Source organism: Sturnira hondurensis, unplaced genomic scaffold (assembly GCF_014824575.4).
Source record: "Sturnira hondurensis isolate 20B ecotype Veracruz unplaced genomic scaffold, ASM1482457v3 Scaffold0003090, whole genome shotgun sequence".
In the NCBI taxonomy this organism is placed as follows: Eukaryota; Metazoa; Chordata; class Mammalia; order Chiroptera; family Phyllostomidae; genus Sturnira; species Sturnira hondurensis.
This window is the reverse complement of record NW_028075721.1, coordinates 1,773,358-1,800,492: the sequence shown is the minus strand read 5'-3', so window position 1 is coordinate 1,800,492 and position 27,135 is coordinate 1,773,358. Positions and strand designations below refer to the sequence as shown.

General features: G+C 46.5%; 1 protein-coding gene across 1 annotated transcript in view; it reads right to left on the bottom strand.

Moving 5' to 3' along the window:
- RANBP10 (RAN binding protein 10) overlaps window positions 1-27,135 on the bottom strand; it is a 61,092-nt gene that overhangs the window by 32,046 nt on the left and 1,911 nt on the right. The window contains exon 3 of the mRNA XM_037041482.1: window positions 7,116-7,168. Within this exon, the coding sequence (XP_036897377.1) occupies window positions 7,116-7,168 (53 nt within the window). The remainder of the gene's footprint in view (window positions 1-7,115; window positions 7,169-27,135) is intronic.

Below are 27,135 nucleotides of genomic sequence, written 5' to 3'. Positions count from 1 at the left end.
CCTGTGTTCACTCTGGGAGAGAGATGATAGAAAAATGTGGTCCGTGCGCCTGATGAATGCACAAATGAGTGAAACGGCAAATCAGTGTCTCGTTCTCTCGCTCTCTCATCAATAATACATAAATAGACAGGTCCAAGTCCCATGGAGCTCACAGCCCAGGGAGGACACGGCCAGGCAGGGTCACACAGGGTCCCGGGGCAGCACAGGGAATGTGTGCAGCATGGCTGAGCTCCCCGCAGGCATGCTGGTGTGCGGTGTATGTGGAGGGCTGAATCATGCACTTTTGTTTTTAAATCCTCACCTGAAGATATTTTGTTAACTGATTTGAGAGAGAGAGGGAGGGAGAAACACCAGTGTGAGAGAGAAATAGTCCCCTCCCGCACACACCCTGACCAGGGGCCAAACCCCCAGTCTGCCGTGTACTAGATGACGCTCCGATCAACTGAGCCACCTGGCCAGGGCTACACTGTGCATTTTTAAAGGGGTAGATTGTAGGGTATGTTACTTAAAACTCAATTTAAAAATTAAGGACACTAGATTGATAACAGTAATCATTCTCTCTCTTTTTAAAATTAACACATTGGATTCAATTACACTAAAAGATCAATGAAGATGGTTTTTTTAGGCTTTGATAACAATCATAGCAGTTTTTCTATAAATTAAGAGACTCATATGGCCAAAGCGGTGGAAGTGATGCCACTAGAAACAAGTGATTTGAACATGCTAATGAAAGAGGAACGATGGGCCTTCTAGAAACTTGTATGCCTCAGTGTCCCCTCCAAAAGACCAACCGGCCTTGATGGATTTACTGATAAATTTTTTTAAACTTGCAAATACACCTGGCTGGTGTAGCTAGCTCAGTGGATTGAGTGCGGGCCTGCGAACCACACGATCGCAGTTCAATTCCCAGTCAGGGCACATGCCTGGGTTGCAGGCCAGTTCCCAGCAGGGGACCCACAAGAGGCAACCATACATTGATATATTTCTCCTTCTCTCCTTCCCTTCCCCTCTAAAGATAGATAAATAAAAAATCTTAAAAAAAATAAACTTGCAAATAGGAAGTTCTCTACATACACAACCTTGAAAATAAGAAATTCCTCCCAAAGAGCTAGTAGAATTCTTCTCAACAAAACCATATATTGAGTTATCTTAATGTATACCCATAGGCATTTACAAATTTAATCATCCACTTCTGATCAAATGCTTCGCATGAAGCATTTCAGACAAGGAAAGGAAGTCTTTTCTTTAACTACCTCCCGAAGTTCCCCAACATGCCTGAACTCTTCAGTCCCTACTGCCCAGCACCTACCCCCACACCCCGCCCCGGAAAGCCTCTCTGTACTACTTGCGCGATGCTGAACTAGTTGCTTATTAGCAAATCTGATCACATCCCGTCTATGCTCAAAACATTCCTGCAGTCCCTACTGCTTACATAAAGAAGTCCAGTCCTGGCTGGTGTAGCTCAGTAGATTGAGCGAGACCTGCAAACCAAAGGGTCACCGGTTCAATTCCCAGTCAGGGCACATGCCTGGGTTGTGGGCCAGGTCCCCAGTAGGGTATGCATGAGAGGCAACCACACATTGATGTTTCTCTCCCTCCCTTTCTCCCTCCTCTCCCCTCTCTCTAAAAATAAATAAATAAATAAAAATTTTAAAGTAAAAAAGAAGACGACGACAACCAAACCACTTGAAATGAGACACGGACTCCTTCCTCAACTGGCTCATCCTGACTGTCCCCAAGAAGCCATCCCAGCACTTGACAGCTTAAATGGAGTTATTCACAGGCTTTACTGTACTATCGCCCAGAACCACCTGGTAAAACTTCCATCTGCCCCTCAACACCAGGCTAACACAGCATTGTGAAGCTACAGTAATCACACTAACCACTACCTTCCACCAAACACACCTGTATCTGTTGAGGAGATACATCAACCCTCAAACATCTCATCTAAAGTTAAATCTAAACTCTAGACCCAGCCTAGGCCCCGCCATCACTAACCTCCCACTGACCATACAGCCACACAGTCCAAACAGCCTTCATCTCAGCCAAGGGCGTCTTGGAAACCAGAAGCAACTGGCAGGGGGCTCTGTCTAGCTGCTACCATCCTCCCCCTCCCCTCCCCACTGAAATACATACAAGTCGTTTCAGTTCCCACTGTTCATGAATGATGAAACTTTCAGTGTTGGAGAATATATGCTTCTTATCACCATTTTTTTAAGTGAGCCCAGAAAACAGAGAGCAGCAAGGGGTATTCTGATCTTCAAATCCAGCACTGGGATGAACAGTGGCAGGCCCACCCTCATTCCTAAGGGAGGCCCGCCCCTCTATCCCTATATCTGTCCTGTGCTACGTCCTGCCCAGCCTTCCCTGAATCCTGGGAAGGCCAGAGGCATCCATCCTTCCTAGGGAGATTCCCCATCCAGATGCAATCGGATTCATGCTTTCCGCCTTAACGAAAAATTGGGGAGAGATTGGGTACTGCAGGAAGGAAAACCCTCGGGAGCTGGCAGACAGTGAAAATGAAAAAAGGTACACTATCCACGGCACATTGAGGCCCTTACTCTTGCCAAAAAAGAGATGTACCAGGGAGTGTGTAAAAAAGTGCCAGCTCTCCTGATGTGCTAGTGTGGAGTCAAACACTTCATTGTCTCCAAGCCCCTTCTCCCTACAGGCCATCCCTATACCTGAACAGGGCCAGGTGCATTTCCCTACTTGTATATTAACGACATCAGAGTGCGTGCCCAGTGGCTGGCCTCCATCACCCCAGAGCCCCACCTTATAACCCAGGCAAACAGACTAGGGTGGCTCCACACGGCTCCGTCTCAAAGAGATTCAGGTCACCCTGAACCCCTCCCACCTCATCTGCTCTACTCCATGGATCCCACATCCATGAGTCAAGCAAAAACAGTTCTTTTTCTAAAAATATATTTTATTGATTATACCATTACAGTTGTTCTATTCCCCCCCTTCATTCCCCTCCACCTGCACACTCCCTCCCCCACCATTATCTCCCCCTTAGTTTATAACCACGTATCTCAAGTTCTTTAGATTCTATATTTCCCCCACTATTCTCGCCCTCTCCCCTATCTATTTTCTACCTACCGTCTATGCTATTTTCTGTATCTTCTCTCCCCTTCTCCTCCTCCCTCTCCCCTGTTACTAACCCTCCATGTGTTCTTCATTTCTATGGTTCCACTCCTGATCTAGCTGTCCTCTTGGTTTGCTTTTGTTTTAGGCATGGTTGTTAATAACTGTGAGTTTGCTGTCCTTTCACTGTTCATATTTTTCATCTTCTTTTTCTTATATAAGTCCCTTTAGCATTTCATACAATAAGGGCTTGGTGATGATGAACTCCTTGAACTTGACCTTATCTGAGAAGCACTTTATCTGTCCTTCCATTCTAAATGAAAGTTTTGCTGGATAAAGCAATCTTGACTGTAGGTCTTTGGATTTCATGACTTGGAATACTTCTTTCCAGCCCCTTCTTGCCTGGAAGGTCTCTTTTGAGAAAGCAGCTGACAGTCTGATGGGTACTCCTTTGTAGGTGACTGTCCCCTTATCTCTTGCTGCTTCTAGGATTCTCTCCTTCATTTTAATCTTGGCTGGTGTAATTATGATGTGCCTTGGTGTGTTCCTTCTTGGGTCCAACTTCTTTGGCACTCTCTGAGCTTCCTGGATTTCCTGGAAGTCTATTTCCTTTGCCAGGCTGGGGAAGTTCTCCTTTATTATTTGTTCAAATAAGTTTTCCACTTGTGGCTGTTTCTTTCCCCCTTCTGGTACCCCTATAATCCGGATGTTGGAACGTTTAAAGATGTCCTGGAGGTTCCTAAGCCTCTCCTCATTTTTTTGAATTCTCATTTCTTCATTCCTTTCTGGTGGGATGTTTCGTTCTTCCTTCTGGTCCATTCCATTGATTTGAGTCCCAGTTTCCTTTCCATCACTATTTGTTTCCTGGACATCTTCCTTCATTTCAATTAGTTTAGCCTTCATATGTTCCTCTAATTTGTGACTATAATCAACCAGTTCTATGAGCATCCTGATAAACAGTGCCTTGAACTGTGCTTCTGAGAGGCTGGCAATCTCTCAGTCACTTAGAGTTATCGGCTCTGGGACTTTGAGTTCTTCTTGCGCCATCTTTTGGGCTGTTCGGGGCTGTCTGTGCCTGTTACGTAGCAGGATCTGAGCCCTAGGTTTTCACCAGAACAGGGCAACTCAGTCACTGGGTTGTGACGCTGTATGTGGGGGCGGGGTCAAAGAGGAGCAATGGCGTCCCATCTGCCACCTCCCGCCGCAGCCCCCGCTGGTGGCCGGTGCTGCAGCTGCCACCGTCACCTGGGCCCGCGAGTTTCGTCCCACTGCACGCGAGTGCGCCACCGCCATTAGCCCTCCACTGGGTTCACCCCCTGGGGCCTGCGTGGTCTATCTCACTGTGCGCAAATGTGTGACCGCGGTCAGTCTGCCCCACACCCTGACTGGGTCCGGGCTACTTGTGTGCCTGGGTCTGGGGATCTTTTCTGCCAGACCTTGCTTCACTGCTGGCTCCGCCCCTCTTACCATCCCAGTTGAACAGTTAGTTGTTGTCGGACTTCAGTATAATTCAATTTTCTGTTCTTTGGCTGTGTCTTTGTTCTCCAAACCTTTGTTGTATTCAAACTTGGTTGTGGGAGAAGGCACAGTGTTTCCACCTATGCCTCCATCTTGGTGGAAGTCCCCAAAAACAGTTCTTACTAAGGCCCTGGCTGGTGTAGCTCAGTGGATTGAGCGGGGGCCTGCGAACCACAAGATCGTAGTTCGATTCCCAGTCAGGGCACATGCCTGGGTTGCAGGCAAGTTCCCAGCAGGGGACTCACAAGAGGCAACCATACACTGATATTTCTCTCCTTCTCTCCTTCCCTTCCCCTCTAAAGAAAAATAAATAAAATCTTTAAAAACAAATACAACAAAAAAACAGTTCTTACTAAAGAAGAATGAGCAAGTGAAACTCAAAAGACCACACCTACCACATGATGAAAGGCTGCATTCCAAAACCACCTCAGAGACAGGGACGAGGGCTGCTTGATGCAGAGGGTATTTGTTTGTGTTTATTTTGTCTTAATGTCACTTATATTTTTAAAACAGAAAATATACTCACAAGAAAAAAATGTAAAAGCCTCAAAAGTGAAAAATTTCCTTTCTAGTCCTATCCCTAGCCACATTGCCCTTCCTAAAAGACAGCCAATATTACACATCTTTCTGTAGCTTTACGAAGATATAGTATCTATACATGTACAAGCAGACACCAGTATGTTCATTTTCCCTTTGTTTCATATTTAGTAGCATATTATACACTGTTCTGTTTTGTATTTTTCACTTAACAATGTATGCTAGAGATTACTCCAAATCAGCACCTAAAGAACTTCATCTTTATGGCTGTATAGTATTCCTTAAGAAGATTAACAAACATGCATTTAATCAATGTTCAGGGTTGCTTACAGTGCCATCCAATAATCATTTTTGTGCAAAAGTTCAAAGTGCACATTTAGAGCAAGACAAAGATTAAGAATCAGTTTACCCTTGCCCCGGCCTGGTGACTCAGTTGGTTGTTGGAGCGCCATCCCATACACCGCAAGGTTCCGGGTTGGATTCCCGGTCAGGGCACACACCTAGGTTGCGGGTTGGATTCCCAGCTGGGGGATGTACACAATGCAACCAATTGATGTTTCTCTCTTACATCACTGCTTCTCTCTCCCCCACTTCATCTATCTCAAAAATCAGTAAACATATCTTTGAGTAAGGATTTCTTAAAAAAACGAGGTTCTAGAAGAATCAGTTTACCCTTGATGAGAAATGACTGTCCTAGGCCAGGTGCTTATGGAAAGGTGTTCATGACACTGCAGACGCATCTAGTCAGCCAAGACTGGGAGCTTGTACGACAAAGGTCAGAGCCATACACCACACAGAGGCCAAACACACCACACATATTATGATCAATAGCAAAAGGCCAGTTTTCCCTCAGATCAATGTTAAAAAAAAAAAAGTCAGGCTTCTGACAATTAGTTGACTCCTAAGCAAGTGTAGATTTCCAGTATCTGAAATTAGTCCATTGGGGAAAAAATCTGCTATTTGTATAAAACTGACTGGAAAAGACATAAGGTTTAAGTGCTGCTTCCTCTTGGGAAAAAGCCAGCTGCCTTCTCCATGTCACGGACACAAAGAGTAGACAGGGCCACAGCAAAAACACAGGGACTTTGCCTGCCTCCACGACAGTGTCAGGGCAACTGCACCATGGCAACTCTGCCACTCAAGGACAAATGGTGGGCCTTCTGGTGGGGGCTCGCTCCCCTCCACTGTGCTCAGCCCAAGACTGGGCATGACCACTGGGCAGAAAACAGCCAGAAGAGTACCAGGTGGTGGAAGAGTCCCATCTGCAGGCCCCAAAACATTCCGTGAATCCGAGGCTGCCTTCAGCCCAAGTCTTGTACACATCCTCCTATTTATTAAGACACTGCCTCTCCTGGGCTGGCGTGGCTCAGTGGATTGAGTGCCAGCCTGTAAATCCAAAGGTTGCCGGTTTGATTCCCAGTCAGGGCACATGCCTGGGTTGTGGGCCAGGTCCCCAGTTAGCAGTGTGCAAGAGGCAACTGACCTATGTATCTCTCGCACATCGATGTTTCTCTCCCTCTCTAAAAATAAATAAATAATTTTTTTTTAAAAAAAAGGGAGAAATTGCCTCAACTGAACACCGGAGGCCACATGAAGGCTTCGGTCTTTAATGTGCTGAAGCAACAAGGAGCCAATGTTGGCAGCAGCCTCACTCCCCATGAGCACCTGAGTCCCAGGCTGGCCAGGCAAAGGCCAATGAGAGTGAAGTCTACTGAGGTGTGTCCCCACTGAGAGCAAGTTCAGGTCACTTGGTTTTGATCGCAAACAGTTCAAACTCCATGAATGACAATCACCTGCCAATTAATCGTTGGAATGGAAGCCTACCCCATCCTAGCCCAATGGCCACCTTTTAGGATCTTCTACCCAATGGCCTGGTTTGCTCAGTCCTTTCCAACCCCTAGGCTGCCACCATGACTCTCATCACAGAGTGGATCAGGAGAGCCGAACAAATGTTCTCTTAACCAGTGACTCACCAGGAAGTCTGTTCATGTTGACGCCTTGAGCTGAGAGTCCTATTCCCATGTACCTTCAAAAAAGCACACACAAAAGCTTTGGTTAGCAAATGATTATGCACTTCCATTTTCAAATACTTCTTGGTAAAGGACAGAAAAACAGGAAAAGCAATGCTCTTTTAACATACTAGTGGTTCCTGGAGAAATTTGACATTTTGATTTTCCATGGAATTCATCTCAGTGCCTCATGCAGCTGAAGAAACAGGAGGTTGTACCTGTAACCAGGAACCATGGGCGTCAGTTTCAAAGGAAAGTTTCCTGAAATCACTGCTTCCAGTCCCATGGTTTCTGGTTCCAGCTAAGGCGGCAGAGTCTATTCCTAAGAAGTGCCTAAAGTAAGGAGCTCAATTCTAGAAAAGTGCTTGGCAGAGCAATGCAAGATCAATCCCACAGAGACAAACCACTCTGCAGCAAGGACCTGGATATGGAAAGGGTACAGGCAGGCAGGATCTCTGCAGGATCGTCGAGACCCCTTGTACACAGCTTCTTGTCTGAGCCTCTCAAAACCCATTACCCTCGTCCCGTACATTCCCTGGCCTCCCCAAGCCCCCAAACGGTGAGGCCCCTGAAACCCACTCTCACTCCTCCAACCCCAGGTGCTGAAACAACAAAGCCACCCACAGCAAGGCGGGGCCCACGCTGGGCATTCTGCTGAAGACACCTCAGTGACGCTCAGAAAAAAGACATACTTTTTTTTTCATAAGGCCAAGCCAAAAAAGGAAATGAAAAGATTTTTTTAGTCTAAATGTTTGTAGTGTTCAAAGAAATAGTAAGGTATTTCCCCAAGAACTCAGAAATAAGAGAATCAAGTCACTACCTTTTAAGAGTAAAATAGTAGAAGCCCCCACGTGATGTCTGTTATTAACCACGTGTGAATGTCAACAAGTAGCTGAGGGCTGAAGTATAACTTTACGGTTGCATAACAATGTGAATGTACTTAATGCCACCGAACTGCGCACTTTAAAATAGCTAAAAGGGGTAGAGCATTTAAGATCTTGCTTCCTGGCAACTATGGTCAGTTTTGCTCAAATAAACTCTTATGAAAATCCAAAATGGCTAAAATGGTAACTTTTATGTTATGTGTATTTTGCCACAATAAAATACTTTTTTTTAAAGCAGTGACATAGGGTTCCCTTATTTTGACCATTTCCAAGTGACTGTACACTTACATTTTGATTATTTTTTAATGTCTTTTTTAAGATTTTATTGATTTATCTTAGAGGGGAAGGGAAGGAGAGAGAGAGAGAGAAATATCAATGTATGGTTGCCTCTTGTGCGTCCCCTGCCGGGAACCAGGAACTGGCCTGCGAACCGCGATTGTGTGGTTCCATGAGCTACACCAGCCAGGGCTTTTAATGTTTTTTAAGGTTTTATTTATTCACTTTTAGAGAGGGGAAGGGGAGGGAGAAAAAATACATGTGTGAGAGATACATCAATTATTTGCCTCTTGCATGCCCCTAACAGGGGACCCAACCCACAACCCTGACTGGTAACTGAACCAGCAACCTTTTTGGTGCTCAGCCCACTGAGCCACACCATCCAGGAACCCTTGATTATTTCCTATTATAAATAATTCTGCAGGAACCCTTCCACATACATTTCCCCATGTTGGACTATTTCTTTCCTCTCCCGGCACATTCCATGCACCCGGATGCCTGTTTCCTAACACTACTAGAGTCCCCACAACATGGCGCTCCTGCCCTTCTCTGGATGGCCATGCCGCTGAGTTTTAGAAGAGCAGCCCCGACCACCCAAATAAAAGATCACGCAGGGAGGGAAGACTGTGATGCAACCACCTCCATCTGAAACCAGCTGCCCCATTATGGAGGGCAGGGAGGAAAAGGCACCAGCCAACACATGGCCCTGGTAACTTGGCCAGCAGGGGATGGAGGAAAGGGGAGAAAGGAAAAGGGGAAAGAAGAAAAGGAACAGACTTCAAAAAGGGACTTCCATGGTTCAAAGGACCTGGAGACTCACAAACTGCCTGCTACCTCCTGACAGAAGGGGACCTTGGAGGACCATCAGGAGCAGAAACTGTGTAAGCCCAATGGCAGGATTCCCACACTTTCCCAGAAAAACAGCAGGCCAAATAATTAGCTTCCTTACTTTATGTGATTTAGAAGCTGCCAAAAGCTGGTGTCCACCCCCTCAATGCCTCAGCTGACCAATCACAAATGACCCCGACTACTCTGCAGCCATCAGTCCAACACACATAAGTGCAACAGAGCCAGCGGTTTACCTGACTGGGGTGCCAGCCCAACACCCTGCCTGCTGGGAGGGCCTGGGCCTCTGCCCAACACCACCTATGATACGATCCCTGGCATACAGGCTTCCTGATGCTAAGATGAGGCCTTGCGTTTGTAGCTATGTGCTCCTGGGTGACCCTGGACAGCTGAGGCTAACGCAGACAGGGCAAGTCAAGGGCCACCCAGAAAGGGTATGCCTGGTCACCACCAACAGGTCTCTGGGTCTACAACTGTCCTTGGGAATGGGGAACTACTAAGGCATGCATGCTCACAACACAAGTTGCTTAGGCTTCCCCGTAGGGGATGCTTCTTTAACCTCTGGCAGCTAGCCCTCAACACCTTCCTACAGGCTCTCTGCCCCACAGGTAGGGTAGTGTTTACTAGTGAATAGCCTGGGAGCTTTACATCCTCCAGGTTCAACTTGAAAATCTGAGTGGGTGAGCTAAGGACAGAGCAGCCAAGGAGGCCAGTACCCGCACTTGGGCATCATGCTACCACCAGGTGTCAATGACACAGGGCACAGCCCCACAGGAGCCTAAGCTGCTTACCAGAGCTGAGTCACTGTTCAAGGGGAATGAATCCCATCTCTTCAAACATCAGGTGACATTAAGTCTTCTCCAAAAACATGACATTCTAAAACTACAAAAAAAAACATTCAGCCTTCCCTTTTCTAGCAAATCTTCATGCACTTGAAAACTTTTATCTAACCAGTTTGAGATAAGCAAAGGGGGTAAAGCTGACCCCACAAATATACTGAAAAACACTAAATTATATACTTTAAATGGGTAAATTATATAGAATGTTAAATTACATCTCAATAATACTGCACAAACTATAAATAAAAGGGAACAATCTCAACATAATAAAAGCCATCTATGAAAAACCTACAGCAAACATCAAAGGTGAAAGACTGAAAACTTTCCCTCTAAGATCAAGAACAAGACCAAGATGCCTGTTTTTGCCATTTTTATTCAACAGGGTATTGAAAGTGCTAGCCAAAGCAATTAGACAAGAAAAAAAGCATTTAAATTGGAAAGGAATAAGTAAAACTATCTGCCATCATAAGATGGCATGAGCTTATATGCAGAAAACCTTAAAAGATGCCACACAAAAAAAAACTGTTAGCAAAGACTAGCATATGAAATCAACAAAGTCATAGGATACAAAATAAACACACAAAAAGTAGTTGTGTTTCTATACATTAACAATGAACAAAAAAAATTAACAAAATAATTTCACGCCCTGGCTGGTGTAGCTCAGTGGATTGAGCTTGGGCCTGCGAACCACATGATCACAGTTCGATTCCCAGTCAGGGCACATGCCTGGGTTGCAGGCCAGTTCCCAGCAGGGGACTCCCGAGAGGCAACCATACATTGATATTTCTCTTGTTCTCTCCTTCCCTTTCCCTCTAAAGATAAATAAATAAAATCTTTTTTAAAAATCTTAAAAAATAATAAAAGAAGTAAGGTAGTCACAAAAAGCCAAAAAGCCAAATACTATATGATTCTACTTATATAAGGTATCTAGAGTAGTCAAATTCATAGATTAAAAAGTAAAATGGTAATTCCCTGGGTCTAGGGGGAGGGGAGAAGAGGGAGTTAATGTTAATGGGTATGGAGTCCCAGTTTGGGAAGACAAAAAAAAGTTCTGGATGGAGATGGATGACGGCTGTACAACAGTATGAACTGCCCTAACACCACTAAACTGCACACTTCAGAATAGTCAGCCCCAGCCCAGTGGCTCAGGCCTTGGCCCAGTGGTTCAGCTGGGCATCTGTGCAGCAAACGGCTGTGGACCCGACCCCCGGTCAGCGCACACACCTAAGCTGCAGGCTGGACCTCCAGCTGGGGCACACACAGGACACAACCATCAGATGTTTCTCCTTCTCTCTTCCGCCTTTCTCTCTCTCTCAAATCAATAAATATATCCTCAGGTAAGGATTTAAAAAAAATAATGGTTAAAATAATAAATTTTATGTTGTGTATATTCTACCACAATGAAATAAATACATACCTATCAATACTGCTGGTTTAAAAATAAGGTTCAAGTCCACTATCATCAACTGTAACATTTGTTATTACATAAAGTCTTTTTTTCTTTTCAAAATCGGGAATTTAGGATCTAGGGAGACAACACCTTTACCTGCCTCGTCTTTCACAGGTGTCATCTCTGGTCAAAACCAACAAAAACCCGCCCTGGCTGGCGTAGCTCAGTGGATTGAGCGCGGGCCTGCGAACCAGACGATCGCGGTTCGATTCCCAGTCAGGGCACATGCTTGGGTTGCAAGCCGGTTCCTTGCAGGCTAACTACCAGCAGGGGATGCACAAAAGGCAACCATACATTGATGTTTCTCTCCCTCTCTCCTTCCCCTCTAAAAATAAATAAATAAATAAAGTCTTTAAAAACGGTTACCCCCAAAAGAGTTTGTTTAAAAACAAAACAAAACAAAAAAAAACAACAACAAAAACCCAGCTCCTGGACATGTGCTTATTCAGTTGTAATAACCCCCAAAGATCAAGCCCCCAATCCAAACACCCAAGTACAAGAGACAGAGCCTAAGGTTACAGGCCCCAACCCTGAGTCTCGTGCCACTCTGGAGAGAACAGATGCAATGCCTTCCACCCACCCATCTCAGGATGCAGGGGCTATGGGAAGAAGCCCCCAGCCCTCAGAGAAAAAGCAGAGACACAGCAGTGCTGGGCACCTAATGGACACTCAACAAACCCCAAATTTCACCCACTTGCAGGCTGGCGAAGAACATTATCACCCAAGTCACTGGCTCTCTCCCAGCCACATGTCAATGGAACTGCAGTTTCTAGCTGGTACGAAGTCATAGCAGAGGTATGTGACAGGTAAGTGAGCCCTGAACTCAGTTACAGCATTCCTAGTACTATTCTCCCCTCTTGCAGGCACTTCACTTCAGCACTGTGACATTAAATGACTTACAGCCACAAAGCTAGTGACATATAGGCAGAAGAAAATTCACCCCTCCATTCACTCAAGAAAAATCTAAGCATACCTGAAGTTCCCTCTCAACAACAGTGGGTAATGTCTGTAGTGCTGCTTTGGTAAGTTCTGGACCAGTGTGGTCCCAGCTGCCCAATAAGCTGCCAAGAGTGAACCAAAACAATGAGAGGACCTAACAAAAACCCCAAACCCAAGAGTGTTCTCCAGGACACTTAAAGTAGTACCTTCGCATCTGCTGATCTCTGGTGGCACTTGAAAATAAATGGGTTATTGAGAGCTGTTTGATCCTTGCTAAAGTTGGGTAACTCAGTAAAAACAGGTGGGATAACTCTTTCCAGAAACCCTTCCTGTCATTTACCAATTCCAGAAAAATCCTCTGCACCCAGGATGGCACTAGGGACACAAGGGTGTAGGCTTGCCATCCCCTGGTTTCCAGCATCAAGTCGGGGGTGGGTCAGGGAATCAGGGGCTGCTGACCCGGGGAATCCCAGAGGAAGTGGAGGCTAAGCCAAAACCTCAGAGAGGAGATGAGGGGGAAAAAGAGGAGTACGTTTCGTGCAGAGGCCGAGGAACTGGGGCACACGGGCAAGAGAGCAGCCCCACGGTCCAGGAACTGACAGCAGTTCAGTGTAGATGGGTCACAGCTTGGGCAGATCTAAAAGGAGCCAAAGCAGAAGCAGGAAAGAGGTTATTCACAGCCACCTCCATACTCGTTGAGGGAGTATGAACTTCATAGGAGATCAATGGGAAGCTACAGAAATCATTTAGAAAGGATGCAGCTGATCAAATACCTGATATTTGGAAAACGGATGGAAGAGGCAAAACTGGAGGCTGCCAAAATCACCCCGTGGAGGATAACAGTGTTGGACAAGGCCAGGACAGTGGGGACGAAGAGACATGGAAAGAGCCAAGTCCTCTTTAGAACCTGGTGAACTTACTGGGTCAAGGAGAAGCTGCCCAGGACACCATCCAACACAGACCCATCACCAAAGAAGGGGCAAGCCTCTGAGACCCACGTGGAGACTCTGCAGCCCGAGGGCTTAGTCAGTTGGAAGCAGCAGCCTTTCTCCAGCTCTGCTCCGTCCCTGGCATTTTACACTCAGCACAAACATCTGAACTGGACACATGCCTGCATCATGGCAAATGCATCAGACAAACCCAGATTCAATTCTAACCTCTGCCTCAAAGGTCCCCATGTGCCCAAGGGAACATCACATGGCTTAGTCCAGAGAGCCCTCAGTGTGGCCACTGAGCAGGACCAGACAAAGGAGCACCCGGGCACAGAGCCGGGAGCACTGCTGGTGGGTGACTCTCCATTACTGCTCACACCAGAGGCTCTTCTAGCGTCGGAATCCAATAAAGGAAAGTAAGCCGCTCTTGAAGGCCCGGATCTTGGGACATCTAATGCCTGTTTACTTGGGACTGCAGAGCTGAAAGCAGATGAGCATTTGCTTCCTTCCTGGTAGCAGGTCAGGTGGTACTCAGGAACACTAACCTAATATACAGGCTGCCTTGGATGCCTGGGAGTGAGGTAACGAGGGCTCTCGCCCCCAAGCAGGTGACCAGACTAGACAGAGCTAAGCTCCTCTACACTTCACGTCTCCACCAGGGCTCTCTTTTTAGGCAACAGTATATGTCTGAGGAGCTTGGGGAGAAAATAATTTACCCCCTCACAAAATACATCAAAATGGAAAAGAAGTACCGTTTGTCAGAGAGGTGGGGCAGCCATAAGTGTACAGGGACAACGAAGAGCTCCTCGTGGCAGTGAGGCCAGGAGTCAGCCTCTACCTTCTCACTTTCCACCCTTCGTGCCAAAACCACAACGCAAAGCTGGTGCTAGAGGAGTTTGCCTCTTTGCTGGGCCCCATCAAGGAGAGGGCAGCAAGCAGGTGCTGCTTGGGCCATGCTGGTTTGAGATCCACCGGAAAACAGGACAAAGCGGGGCAGCAACCGCAGCAGATTGCCACAGGGCACAGGGGTGCCAAACCCATTTTCACCAGGGGCCACATCAGCCTTGCGGTTGCCTTCAAAGGGCCGAATGTAATGTTAGGGCTGTGTAAATGTAACTGCTCCTTAACAGTTAAGTGAGAGCTCAGCACTGCTGCAGAGTAGAAAAAAGGTGCCGGGCCAAATACAACAAGATGGGGGGCTGGATTTGACCCTCTGGCCTTGTGCTTACCACCTGTGCCCTAGGCTGGCTCAAGAGCCAGGTCCACCCGGAGGCTCTCCCCACCCACTGCAGGCAGTGGGGCTGAACTGGGCCCCTGGAGAATGAACTGGTAGCTTCTATGCTACCCTCCACCCTCCTCTGCTGGCTCTCACAAAACCAACTGCTGAAACTGCTGCAGTCACACGGAGAGATGTGAGCACACTCATCAGCTTGGATTCTTTTTTTCTCCGTTTTTCCAGATTTTCTACAATTAATAGAAATTACTTTGATAGTCATAAAAAAAAGTAATTTCAACAGCCTGTTGATGGCCACATACTGAGGTTGTTGGCTCTCATGCATTTCAGAGCCAAGAGCACACACTGGGGTACCTGGCCTTCCTGGTCAGTTTCTCGGTACATCCAGTCCCCTGAGTCTTGGCAGGAAGGCAGAGGAGCACAGCTTCAGAAGCAGCAAGAAATGGCCAAAATCCCTGCTCAAGCCCTGGCTGGTGTAGCTCAGTGGATTGAGCACGGGCCTGCGACTCAGACGATCGAGGTTCGATTCTCAGTCAGGGCACATGCCTGGGTTGCAGGCCAGTTCCCTGCAGGCCAACTCCCAGCAGGGACGCACGAAAGGCAACCATACATTGTTGTTTCTCTCCCTCTCTCCTTCCCTTCCCCTCTAAAGATAAATAAATAAAATCTTAAAAAAAAAAAAAATCCCTGCTCAGCCCTGACAGGTGTGGTTCAGTTTGTTGATCCTAGTCCCGCAAAGTAAAAGGTGGCCAGTTCGAGTCCTGGTCAGGGCACATGCCTGGGTTGTGGGCCTGGCCCCCATTGGGGCGTGTGGAACAGGTAAGCAATTGATGTTTCTCTCTCCCTGTCTTTCTCCCTCCCTTCCTCTCTCTCTAAAAATAAATAAATAAAACATTTTTTAAAAAGTCCTGCCCTGGCTCAGTAGATTGAATGCTGGCTGCGAACCAAAAGGTCACTGGTTCAATACCTGGCCAGGGCACCTGCCTGGATTGCGCACCAAGTCCCCAACTGTATGTGTGCAAGAGGCAAATGACACATCGATGTTTCTCTCCCTCCCCTCTTTCTAACAATAAATAAATAAAATCTTTAAAAAAGAAATAAAATACATTTTTACTACACTTGATCTTAGTCAAAAGGCCAAGAAGCAATAAAAATAAAATAAATCCACCCAGCTGGTATGGCTCAGTGGATTGAGCATGGGCCTGTGAAGCAAAGGGTCACAGGTTCAATTCCCAACCAGGGCACATGCCTGGGTTGCGGGCCAGGTCCCCAGTAGAGGACGTCCAAGAGGCAACCACACATTGATGTTCCTCACTTTCTTTCCTTCCTTTCCCCTCTCTCTAAAAATAAAATTTAAAAATATTTTTAAAAATAAAATAAAATAAATCCTTGCTCAGCAGCAGCACTGGGGCTCCAGTCCGCATGGCACCCTGAGCATCACAGGCACAACCCTGAGCACCCACTCAGAAGACCTGTTGCCATGACACAGGATCAGCACATCTCCAGCTGACTAGGTTTCTTCCACAGTCTAGGTAGGCCTGGTGGTAGACAAAGTAGACAAAGGAGAGGACCTTAGAAATTGGACCTCTGGACTCTCACCCCTTCCAGAGACGTACAACAGGCCGAGGGGAAAACCAACCCTTCGCTATAATCTCCCATCCAGTCCTGAGAGACAGCTTGGAGCGTTCCACAAAAGGAACGTCTGTGGCAGCAGTCTGGCATTGCCCTTCTGCCTCCTGAAGAGAAGCACCTGAAGAGTTTTAAAGTGACAGCAGTATTTTACAACAGGGGTCCAGAGGCAGGACCCCAGGCCTGATGTCTGGTATCAGACACTCCAGCCTAATTCAACACTGTGGGTCTTGGATTTCACCCCACAGCTCGGGTTTCCTATCAGAAGAGGAAAGATTGGACTAACAGGCTCCTGAGTCCCTTCTCATCTCTGACCTAGAGGCTTCGGTTCTTGGCAGAACAACATCTGTGTACTGTTGCAAATACACTATACCCAGGTGCAAGCCAAAGGTGGGGCAGACGCTACAACAGCAGTAAAAGTCTCCACAAAGACATTAAAAGGAAAATACAGAGCAATACTCATATGCCTTACAAATACAGATGCAAACACCCTCAATAAAACAGCAGCAAACAAAATACAAAAACATTTAAAAAGGATTAAAAGGGGAATTTATCCCAGGAAAGTAAGAGTGGTTCAACATAAGAAGATCAATCAACAGAAGAAACCACATTAATAGAACAAGTGAAAGAAATCCACATGATCATCTCAATGGAAATAGAAAAAGCACTGGACAAAATCCCACCTGCCTTCATGACAAAAATACTCGAAAGACTAGAAATGAAAGGGAACTCCCTCAACCTGATAAAGGGCGTTTATGAAGAAGCCACAGCTTCCACTCTCCATGGCCAAGGACTGGGTTTCCCCCTGTGATCAGAAACAAGACAAGGATGACCACCTTTCACCACTGACACTCAGCACCGCATGGAGGTTCTAGCCTGCGTGATCAGACAAGACAAGAAACAAAGAGGCATCGCAATTGAAAGGAATAAGTAAAACCACCTCTAACTGCAGATGACACGATCCTATATATAGAAAATTCCAAAAAATACAGAGTGCGCTTACAAGAGCTAATATACAAATCAGCAAAATTGCAGGATATAAGATTAACATATAAAAAGCAGTTGTGTTTCTTTTTTAAAAAATTTTATTTGTTTGTTTGTTTGCTTAAAGATTTTACTTATTTATCTTTAGAGGGAAAGGGAAGGAGACAGGCAAGAGAAACATCAATGTATGGTTGCCTCTCATGCATCCCCTGCTGGGAAGTGGCCTACGACCCAGACATGTGCCCTGACTGGGAATTGAACCACAATCGTCTGGTTTGCAGGCCCGTGCTCAATCCACTGAACTACCACCAGCCAGGGCTATTTATTTATTTTTAGAGAGGGGAAGGGAGGGAGAAAGAGGGAGAGAAACAGCAATGTGTGGTTGCCTCTCGTGCGCCCTGCACTGGGGACCTGGCCTGCAACCTAGGCATGTGCCCTGACTGGGAATTGAACTGGTGACCCTCTGGTTCGCAGTCCAGTGGTCAATCCATTGAGCCACATCAGCCAGGGCTGTGTTTCTTTCATACACTAACACTGAACAATCTAAAAAGGAAATTAAAAAAATAATTCCACTTACAATAGCATTAAAAAAATACTTAGAAATAAATTTAACCAAGGAAGCAAAAGACTTGTACATGAAAAAGTATAAAACACTGTTAAAAGAAATTAAAGAAGACACAAATAAATGAAATACTATCCCATGTTCATGGATGAAAAAAATTATTATTATTAGCCCTGGCTGGTGTGGCTCAGTGGATTGAGCACAGGCTGAGAACCAAAACATTGCCAGTTCGATTCCCAGTAGGGGCACATGCCTGGGTTGCAGGCCAGATCCCCAGTGGGGGCCATGTGAGAGGCAACCACACACTGATGTTTCTCTTCCTCTCTATAACAATAAATAAATAAAACCTTTTAAAAAATTAATATTATTAATATAGAAAATATTGTTAATACTTTTGACCCACAGGTTGAACACAATCTCTATCAAATTCCAACAGTTTTTTTGCAAAAATGAAAAAGCAGATCCTCAAAATCACATGAACTTGCAAGGGACCCTAAGTAGCCAAAAAAAGAACAAAATTGAAGGGTTCGTATGTCTTGATTTCAGAGCCTACTAGAAATTACAGTAATCAAACATTACTGGCATAAGGTAGACATATAGACCAATAAATTACAATTAAAAATCCATAAATAAACCCATAAAACCATGGCCAAACTACTTTTGACAAAGATGCCAAATCCATTCAATGAGGAAAGAACAGTCTCTTCTTTAACTGGTGCTTGAACAACTGCATGTCCACATGCTAAAAAATAAAGTTGGACCCCATATTTACTACCACACATAAAAATTATTAACTTAAAAGGAATCAATGATCGAAAATGTAAGAGCTAAACTTAGAAAAACAGGGGAAAAGCTTCACGACCTTGGATTTGGCAATGTATTTTTAGGTATAACACCAAAAGCATAAGTAACAAAAGAAAAAATAGATAAATTGAACTTTATCAAAATTAGAACTTTTATGCATCAAAGGACATTATCAAGAAAGTGAAAAGATAACCTACAGAATGGGGGAAAATATGTGCTATTCATATATCTGATAAGGGTTTAAGATCAAGAATATATAAAAAAATTCCTGCCCTGGCTGGTGTGGCTCAGTGGACTGAGTGAAGGCCTATGAACAGAACGGTCACTGGTTCAATTCCTGGGCCCATACCTGGGTTGCAGGCCGGGTCCCCAGCTGGGGCGTGCGAAAGGCAACCAGACGTTTCTCCCACACATCACTGCTTCTCTCCCTCTCTTTCTCCCTCTCACCCCCTCTCTAAAAATAAATAAATAAAATATTTTTTTTAATTCCTGCAAATCAACAATGAAAAGACAGGCAACCCAATTATAAAATAGGCAAAGGACTGTTCAAAGAAGATAAATAAATAGCCAATAAGCACATGAAAAGAGGCTCAGGATCACTAGTCATTAGAAATTGTAAACCAAAACCACAACGAGACCACTACTTCACATCTAGGATGGCCACGATAAAAAAAAGAAAAGTCCCAGTGAGTGTGTGGGGACACTGGAACCTTGGGGCCTTGCTGGTGGAGGTGTACAATGGTGCAGCCGCTACGGAAAACAGGTGGTTTCTCAAAAAGTTAAACACAGAACCACCCAGCAATTCCACTCTTTAGGGCCCTGACCGGTGTGGCTCAGTGGAGTGGGACCAAAAGGTCGCCAGTTCGATTCCCAATTAGGGGACATGCCTGGTTTGCAGGCCAGGTCCTTGGTTTGGGGTGTGTGAGAGGCAACCTGATCAATGTTTCTCTTACACATGGGTGTTTCTCTCCGTCTTTCTCCTCCCCTCCCCATTTCTAAATAAATAAATAAATATTTTCAAAAACAGAAAATAAGGACTCAAACAGGTATTGGTATGGCAATGCTCATCACATCATTATTCTCAAGAGCCAGAGATGGCAAAACCCCAAGGGTCCATCAACAGATGAATGGGCGAACAAAACGTGGTATATACAAACTGCCTAAAAAGGACTGAAATCCTATTACAAGCCACAATATCAATAAACGTTGCAAACCTTACACTAAGTGAAATAAAAAGCCAGACATAAAAGGACAAATACTGTTTGACTGCACTTACATGAATTATAGCCAGGCAAATTCACAGGGGCAGAAAGTAGATAAAAGGTTACGAGGGGTTGAGAGGAGGGAGGTGTGGGGGGTTATTGCTTAATGGGTACAGAGTTTCTGTTTGGAGTGATGGAAATTTTGGAAATAGATAGTGGGGATGGTTGCACAACACTATGAATGTAATTAATACCACTGAAAGAACTACTTGAAAATGGTTAAAACGTCATATTTTATGTCACACACATTTTACCCCCCCACACACACAGAGTGACCAAGGACACCCCTTTGGCTCCGCATGCCAGCATGAACCCCATCTGGCTTTTTGGGGGGGATGAGTAGGCCTTGGCACATGGCACAGTGGAAACCATCAGAATATTCTGTCCTCACGTCAAGGCCAGAAAAAAGAAGTTCCTCACTGCAAGTACACGGCAGCTGACAAACGTGAAAAACAAAGACCTAGCTCTTTTCACTCTCTATCAGTGTCTCAGTTGGAAGGTGGATTTCAGGGGCTGGCATGCCTATAGGCACTTTTAACAAATGTTGCATAAGGTATATGAACTAATGACTATGGAACTTAATCACTGTTAATTTAAGCTCTATCAACTGCATGTCTCCAGGCCTACAGAGCTCTGGTAGGGAGTGACGAAGAGATAAGAGACAGCTCTCCAGCCTCAGGGCGGGTGGCTTTGGTTGGGGGGGGGGGTGCTGTAGAAAGGTCCCAGTTCTGCTGCCATTGTCTGGTGAAAGAGCCAGTCACCAAAGTCCCTATCCCCTGCCCCAGACCCCCAAGGAGCTACTGGAATTGCACCTGACAGTTTCATCTTGACATCTAACACCTCAGCCACAGCTCAGCAAGCTGGCAATCTTGTTCCTATCAGAACCTGCCCCAGATAAAGAAATCAACAGCCTCCGAAACAGAGATCTCAAGGACCGTGGTTACAAAATGCTCCCTGGGAGATGTTTCAGGTAAAACACCAACTGACATTTAGGCCTGAAATGAGGACTAGTATTTGGTGCTGAGGGTTTTATTTCACAGTCTGATGGGGCTGCTACAGTCCATGACACTGGCTACTGTGCGCAAGCTGCTCCTCCAGCAGCCATACTCCACCCTACCCCTCTGCCAAGAAGCCACCCAACCACGACTGAGCCCAACTCTGTGCAGGCCCCCAGTGAGAAGAGAGGTATTTCAGAGATTAATGAACCAAGTATGAACACCATCCAAGGAAGACGAGGCCTGAAGACAAAGGGGCCTTAAGACAGGATGTGCTTACAAGGAAGGTAGGTCCTTCAGAAGGTGCATCCACTGCCACCAGCACCATCAAAACATCCACAGAGCACTGGCTGGGTGGCTCAGGTGGTTGGAGCATCATTCCATATACCAAAAAGGTTGTGGGTTCAATTCCCACTCAGGGCACATACATAGGTTGCAGGTTCCACACTTGGTCAGGGCACATCCCAGGAGGCAAACCATCAATGTTTCTCCTTTACATTGATGTTTCTCCCTGTCTCTCTCCCCATCCCTTCCTCTCTCTTTTAAAAAAAATCAATGAAAACCTCCTCTGGTAAGGATTAAAAACAACAACAACCCCCACCAGCAGCTATAACTACTGATAAACTTCTGCCATAATAGATGTTAAGAGAACATTCTAGAAAAGACCTATGCTGCTCTGGCTGGTGTGGCTCAGTGGATTGAGTGCCAGCCTGTGAACCAAAGAGTTGCCAGTTAGATTCCTGATCAGGGCACATACCTGGGTTGTAGGCCAGGTCCCCGGATGGGGGTGTGCGAGAGGCAACTGATCGATGTATCTCTCACACACTAATGTTTCTCTCTCCTTCTCCCTCCCTTCCCCTCTCTCTAAAAGTAAATGAATAAAATCTTTACAAAAACAAAATAAAAAATAAAAGTCACATGCCAAGTTCAGACCCATGGTTTTGTAAACTCAATTATAACCAGCTCTATTCAACGAACCATCCCTCTGCTTCTTTGTTTCTAGTTCAGCTCCTCCTCAATAATGTCCTTGAGCTGGGCTCCTCAGACCATATGGGCACAACTGCCCTTTTCCTCTCTCCACCTCTTCTCACCTTCCAACTGCCCCTGCCCCGAAGGCCAGTCTGTTTTGTCTCATGATGAAACTCTCACCAAAAAACCCCAGCTGCCTGGTGCATTGTGCAGTGAAAAATCTTCTGGGGCTCTGTCTGGACAAGAATGAGGCTGTTTCCCCTCACCCATGTGGCTCAGTTGGCTGGGCATCGTCCTGCAAGGCTAAAAGTCATCGGTTCAGTTCCCAGTCGGGGCACATGCCTGGGTCGCAGATTCAGTCCCTGATCAGGGTGTATATGAGAGACAACCAATAGATGTTTCTCTTTCATGTCAATGTTTCTCTCCCTCCCTTCCCCTCTCTCTAAAAATAAATTTTAAAAAATTTAAAAAGAAGGAATGCTATTATCAGTAATGTTTTCCATGGAAGCTGAGGGGCCAGTGGGTGTATCTGCCTCACTTGCCATCCAGAACCTAAAGCAAACTTCCCTGGCATCCCAGGCCACCTCTCAGGTCCAAGAGGTAGGAGAGGAAGAGAGCCCTAGAGGTGTGCAAGAGACTTACCCAGCCCGCCCCCCTCTTCCCCTCCACAGTACGCATCATCTTTTCCTGGGCCCTTCATGACAAACGGGCTGGGCTATGTGCCCTCATCAGGCCCTCTAGCCCCATTTCTAGCAGTGGAGCCACGACCTTGCCTTTCAATTACAACAAAACACTGAGGATCCTGGAGCTACAATAACATTTCCTGTGAATTTTGCACAGAATTTCTAAAAGGGGCAGAGTGACAGCCCTGCATTTAGACATCGTGTTACCTGTCCCTTCCCAGTGATCACTCCCTTCTTTCCAACCTGACTGCGGACAGCAGAGAAGCAGGTGGGGGCCACACTTCTTCCCAATGAGCCCAGAACAGGACGCAGGCTGTGCCTGCCATAAGGAGCTGCGTCCACCCTCCTATGTCCCAGCCCAAGGAGCTCCCATTTCCCCTCCAACAGGGGACTCTCCCTTACATGGTGACCCATCTCAAAAAAAGACCAAACATTCCAGAAAACAAAAAAAGAAATGGGGGCAGGAAGTAGGGAAGGTTGTATGAAGTGAATTTTAGAAAGTTCTCTGGAGGCTAATCCTTGACCAAAGAAGTCCCCAGTTATAAACAAAAAAGCCACACACACTCCACTCTCAGCCTGCAGTTGAAACCAGATGGTGACATACACTGAACAGGGGGCGTCCCAAGGAGGCCCAGATGTGTTCAATGCAGGGTTGGGTCCTACCAGAGAAATGGACACCATGTGGACTCCAGGCCTCTCACCCTAAGGCCAAATAGACCTGGGCATTAACCCCCAACACAAAGCAGCAACTTGACACCCCGAGATGCTCCGGAGCCCGAATACTCCACGTCTCCATAACAGCACACTGAGTTACTAGGGAGAGATGCCACCCAAAGCTCAGATCTCCCCGTGACACCATCAGTGTTGGGGGCAGTCAACGAGAACAGGGCACAACTGCCACCTGTACCTGCCTTGGGCAAGGGCAACACCTACTTTCCAGGGCAGTCAGGACAAGGCCTTCCCCGGGCCACAGAGGAGAGCCACACTTCTCAACAGCATGACACAATGCACTGAGATTAAAGGGGGGAACCCAGGGGACGGTCCCGACACCCACAGGAGGACCTGAGCTCCAGTGGCTCTTTACACCAGAACTGTGGCGGGTGAGATCTTAACTGAACGAGTGGCGCTCTAGGATTCCACAGAAAATCATAGTGTTGTCTTTAACTGTTGTCTTGGCAAAACCAAAATACCAGAAACACCGGCACATGCAGAGTCCTTTCACCTCTGAGAAGCCTTTCCAGCTGTCAGTTTTCAACATCCCACCTCTGCATCTCACCACGCAAAACAAAGGCCACCCAACAAAGAAAAAAGACAACTGCTGTTGGAAAACCAGGCACAGAGGTGAGGACCTAAAGCCACTGGCCCACACTGGACAGGGCTCTCAGCCAGAGGGGCCTGGCTTACCTAGACCGGTGAAATCTCTTTCCCCCACCCACTCTCAGAAGCATAAACAGATCCAAAGTCCTCACACACTGCTACTGCCCTCAGGATAAAGCCCATGCATGCTCCTTGCCCACAGCACACAGGGTATTTCTGATCTGGCCCCTGCCTACTCATGCTCTGTGTTCCATATCGTTTATGCACTGTTCCTTCTGCCTGGAGCATCTGCTTTTCATTTTGTCCACTAGAACCAACTCATCCTTTCAGATTTAGCATCATCATCTCTTCTGTGATGCTTTCCCCAAACTCTCAGGTACAGGAGGAAGTCCAACTTCTGGGTTCCCCTTGGGTGTAGTGCACACCATGACTGGCCTTTTCTACACCACTCTGTGAGTTTGAGTACAGGCACATCTGCCTCCTCTCTGGACAGGCCTCATGCCTGTGCTCCTGGGGCCCAGGCCTAGAACTGGATAAAACAATGGATGCCTCGTTGTGGTGTATAGAATTCATGGTTGTACGCACTGCTGCCTGGCCAAAGGAAGTCAGCCTGCAAGTGCAAGCAAAGGTGGCAGCTGAGGCCAGAGGCCCTGCTCAGGGCCTGCGCGCCAACTGCGGAGAACCCCCACAACTCCATCCCGTGCTCCAGCCCAGGCTTGCTGTTCTTGGGTAGAGCCGCCCATCACATGTCAAAAGGCCACCACCGCTGGGATGATGTTACAGTCTATTTTGAGGGTCACCCTGGAGCATCTGTCAGCCTGGCCAGCCACACCCTCCATGTGTCATCACAAACTGCCAGGGACACCCACAGGTCCACGAACTCTGAGCAAGTCATCCCCCAGTGACCCTCTGCTTCAGGGCCTCCTTGGCTTCCTAACAAGACCAACCCAGATGCCCTTATCTCCTGGCCCCACTGGCAGGGCTCCGATGTCTCCTCGCCCCAGCAGACCTGCTCCTGGGGTTCCCAGCTCTGGTGACTCGGCAAAAAGCAGCTGAATCCCATCGGCCCATGCCACACTCTTAGCTCAAATGTAAGTCCCTTCTTTTCCACTGTCTCTTATTTTGGGGAGCACCCAGCAACCTGACATCAAGCTAGTTACCGACCTGACTCTCATTTCGGGTCCAAGAGTTCTCGCCTGCTGGGAAACTCGTACCCATCCCTCAAAACCATGCCCAGGTTCTGCCCCCTCCTACAGAGAGCTTCTCAGTCTGTTCTCTGCTGAGTCAGCCACAGGCTCCTGAGGATAAGACTGGCCTGTGCTGGCTGTGCCTTTGTTCGCCCTGCACCTAGCAGGGCCTGGCACCTAGTAGGTATGAATAAATACTCTATGAACACTTAAAATGAAACCTTTCTAATTAGATGAGCTCAGTGTACTTAGCATGTTTTTCTATAAAGGTATCATAGAACAAAGACCTTTCTGGAAAACAATGATGCTGACAACAGGGTTTATAAACACCTTTTACAAAAGAGGCCCATACTCAAATTTACAGAAAAACACATTTACAGACCCGGCTGGTGTGACTCAGTGGATTGAGTGCCGGCCTGAGAGCTGAAGGGTCACCAGTTCGATTCCCAGTCAGGGCACATGCCTGGGTTGTGGGCCTGTTCCCCAGTAGGGGGCATGCAAGAGGCAACCACACACTGATGTTTCTCTCCCTCTCTTTCTCTTCCTCTTTCAAGAAATGAATAAATAAAACATTTAAAAAAGAAAAAAGAAAAAACCCCACACATTTATAGATTCAACGAAATGGTAAGTCAATCAAACCCAGTCCAGAGCACACCACACTTGTCTGGCTTCCCTCAGCACTAAGCACCTTTCACTCTTGTCCCCTAAGAACACCATGATCCCCTAAGAATCCAACTGAACATTCCATCACTCTACCCAGGAAGGAATGCAATAAAGAAAGGCAGTAGCAGCATGGAGACACATGTCTGGGATCAGGCAAGGACATCTGACAAGTGAGGCCACTCTACTGCACACCCTCAGCCCTGCAGCCAGGGCAGGTCACCAAACATCTCAGGGGCTCCAGGGCTCACCCACAAAATAGGTCCAACATAATCTTCCCCAGACACTTTCCAGAGACGCTGTGTGTATCAACTAGATGATACTGAAAAGCTGCTCAACCGGCCAACACCTGAGTCATGCACCAAACCTGGGTCAGAAACACACCTCCAACTCTGACAGGTAACAGGAAACAGGCTGATTAATGGTCTGTCCTGACACTGCCCTTGGCCTCCTTGAAACCATGACTGGCCCATACCAACATCTGGCTACACCCTGGCCACAAGAAGGCCATGATGGGATGGTCACATACTCGCTATTTGACACTGGTCAACTGAAGCAGGCTACCAAGGCATACGTGACCGGGGACCTTTTTAAAACTGAGGTTTCCAGGTCAGCTCATTGGCTACAATTACCGCATGTAAAAATGCCGAGAACAGAATCTGGGAGAAGATGTCCAACTTTGTTTAATTTTACATGCAACATCTACAGTGAGGCAATCTAACAAAGACTCGGGACCTTTCCAGCAAGGTCCACTTACAACTGACACATTAAGAGTCAGTTGAAGGAACCTAGGTCTCTAATTTTAAACATTCCCCTTCCGAAAAACAGTTCTCTTCTCTCACTAACTCCACTGTTTTCTATGATAAGGATTACAGAGAAAACAATCCATTTTCCTTCCTCCAAGTTTAAGAAATGCCCCTTGGTTTCTCTGGCCACAAGAGACTTCAGTGCCAACATTTCAGTCTATATTGCAACTACTTTTGTAGTGTTTCCTTGAAGAAGCCATTCTCATTCACAACAGTTCAAACACATTAATAATCCACGCTTTTATCAGAGGGTAGAAAGGGAAAATACAAGTTTTAAAGCTCTCTAATAGTACAGTATGTTTCCTATCTGTAAACACACTAGATGGAGATAAAAGTAAAAAACACAGTAGTCTGCCATGTTCAGAATTCAGAATCACAGAATTTTGGGATTAAAAGCAGCATACATGCAGGCCTAGCTCCCCACAGCACAGAAGAGGAAAGCCCCACAGTCCACCCTTAATCCCACTACCCTCTCAGGCAAGGATGTTACAGCGTCACTGAGAAAGCAGGCAAAGCCCCGACTCCGGTAGTCCTGCCCCCACGATAGCTCCCTGGCACCACAAGGGAACAGTTCCTGGGAGAAAGTACTATGAATGTTTAAGAACACACAATCAGGGCTGGCACGAAGGTCATGGTGGGGGGCGGGGGACAGTTGGCAAACTTCCTACATCAGACCTAAGAGGAAAGCCTTTACAAGGCAGTTGCAATCATGCTGTTTCATAACTT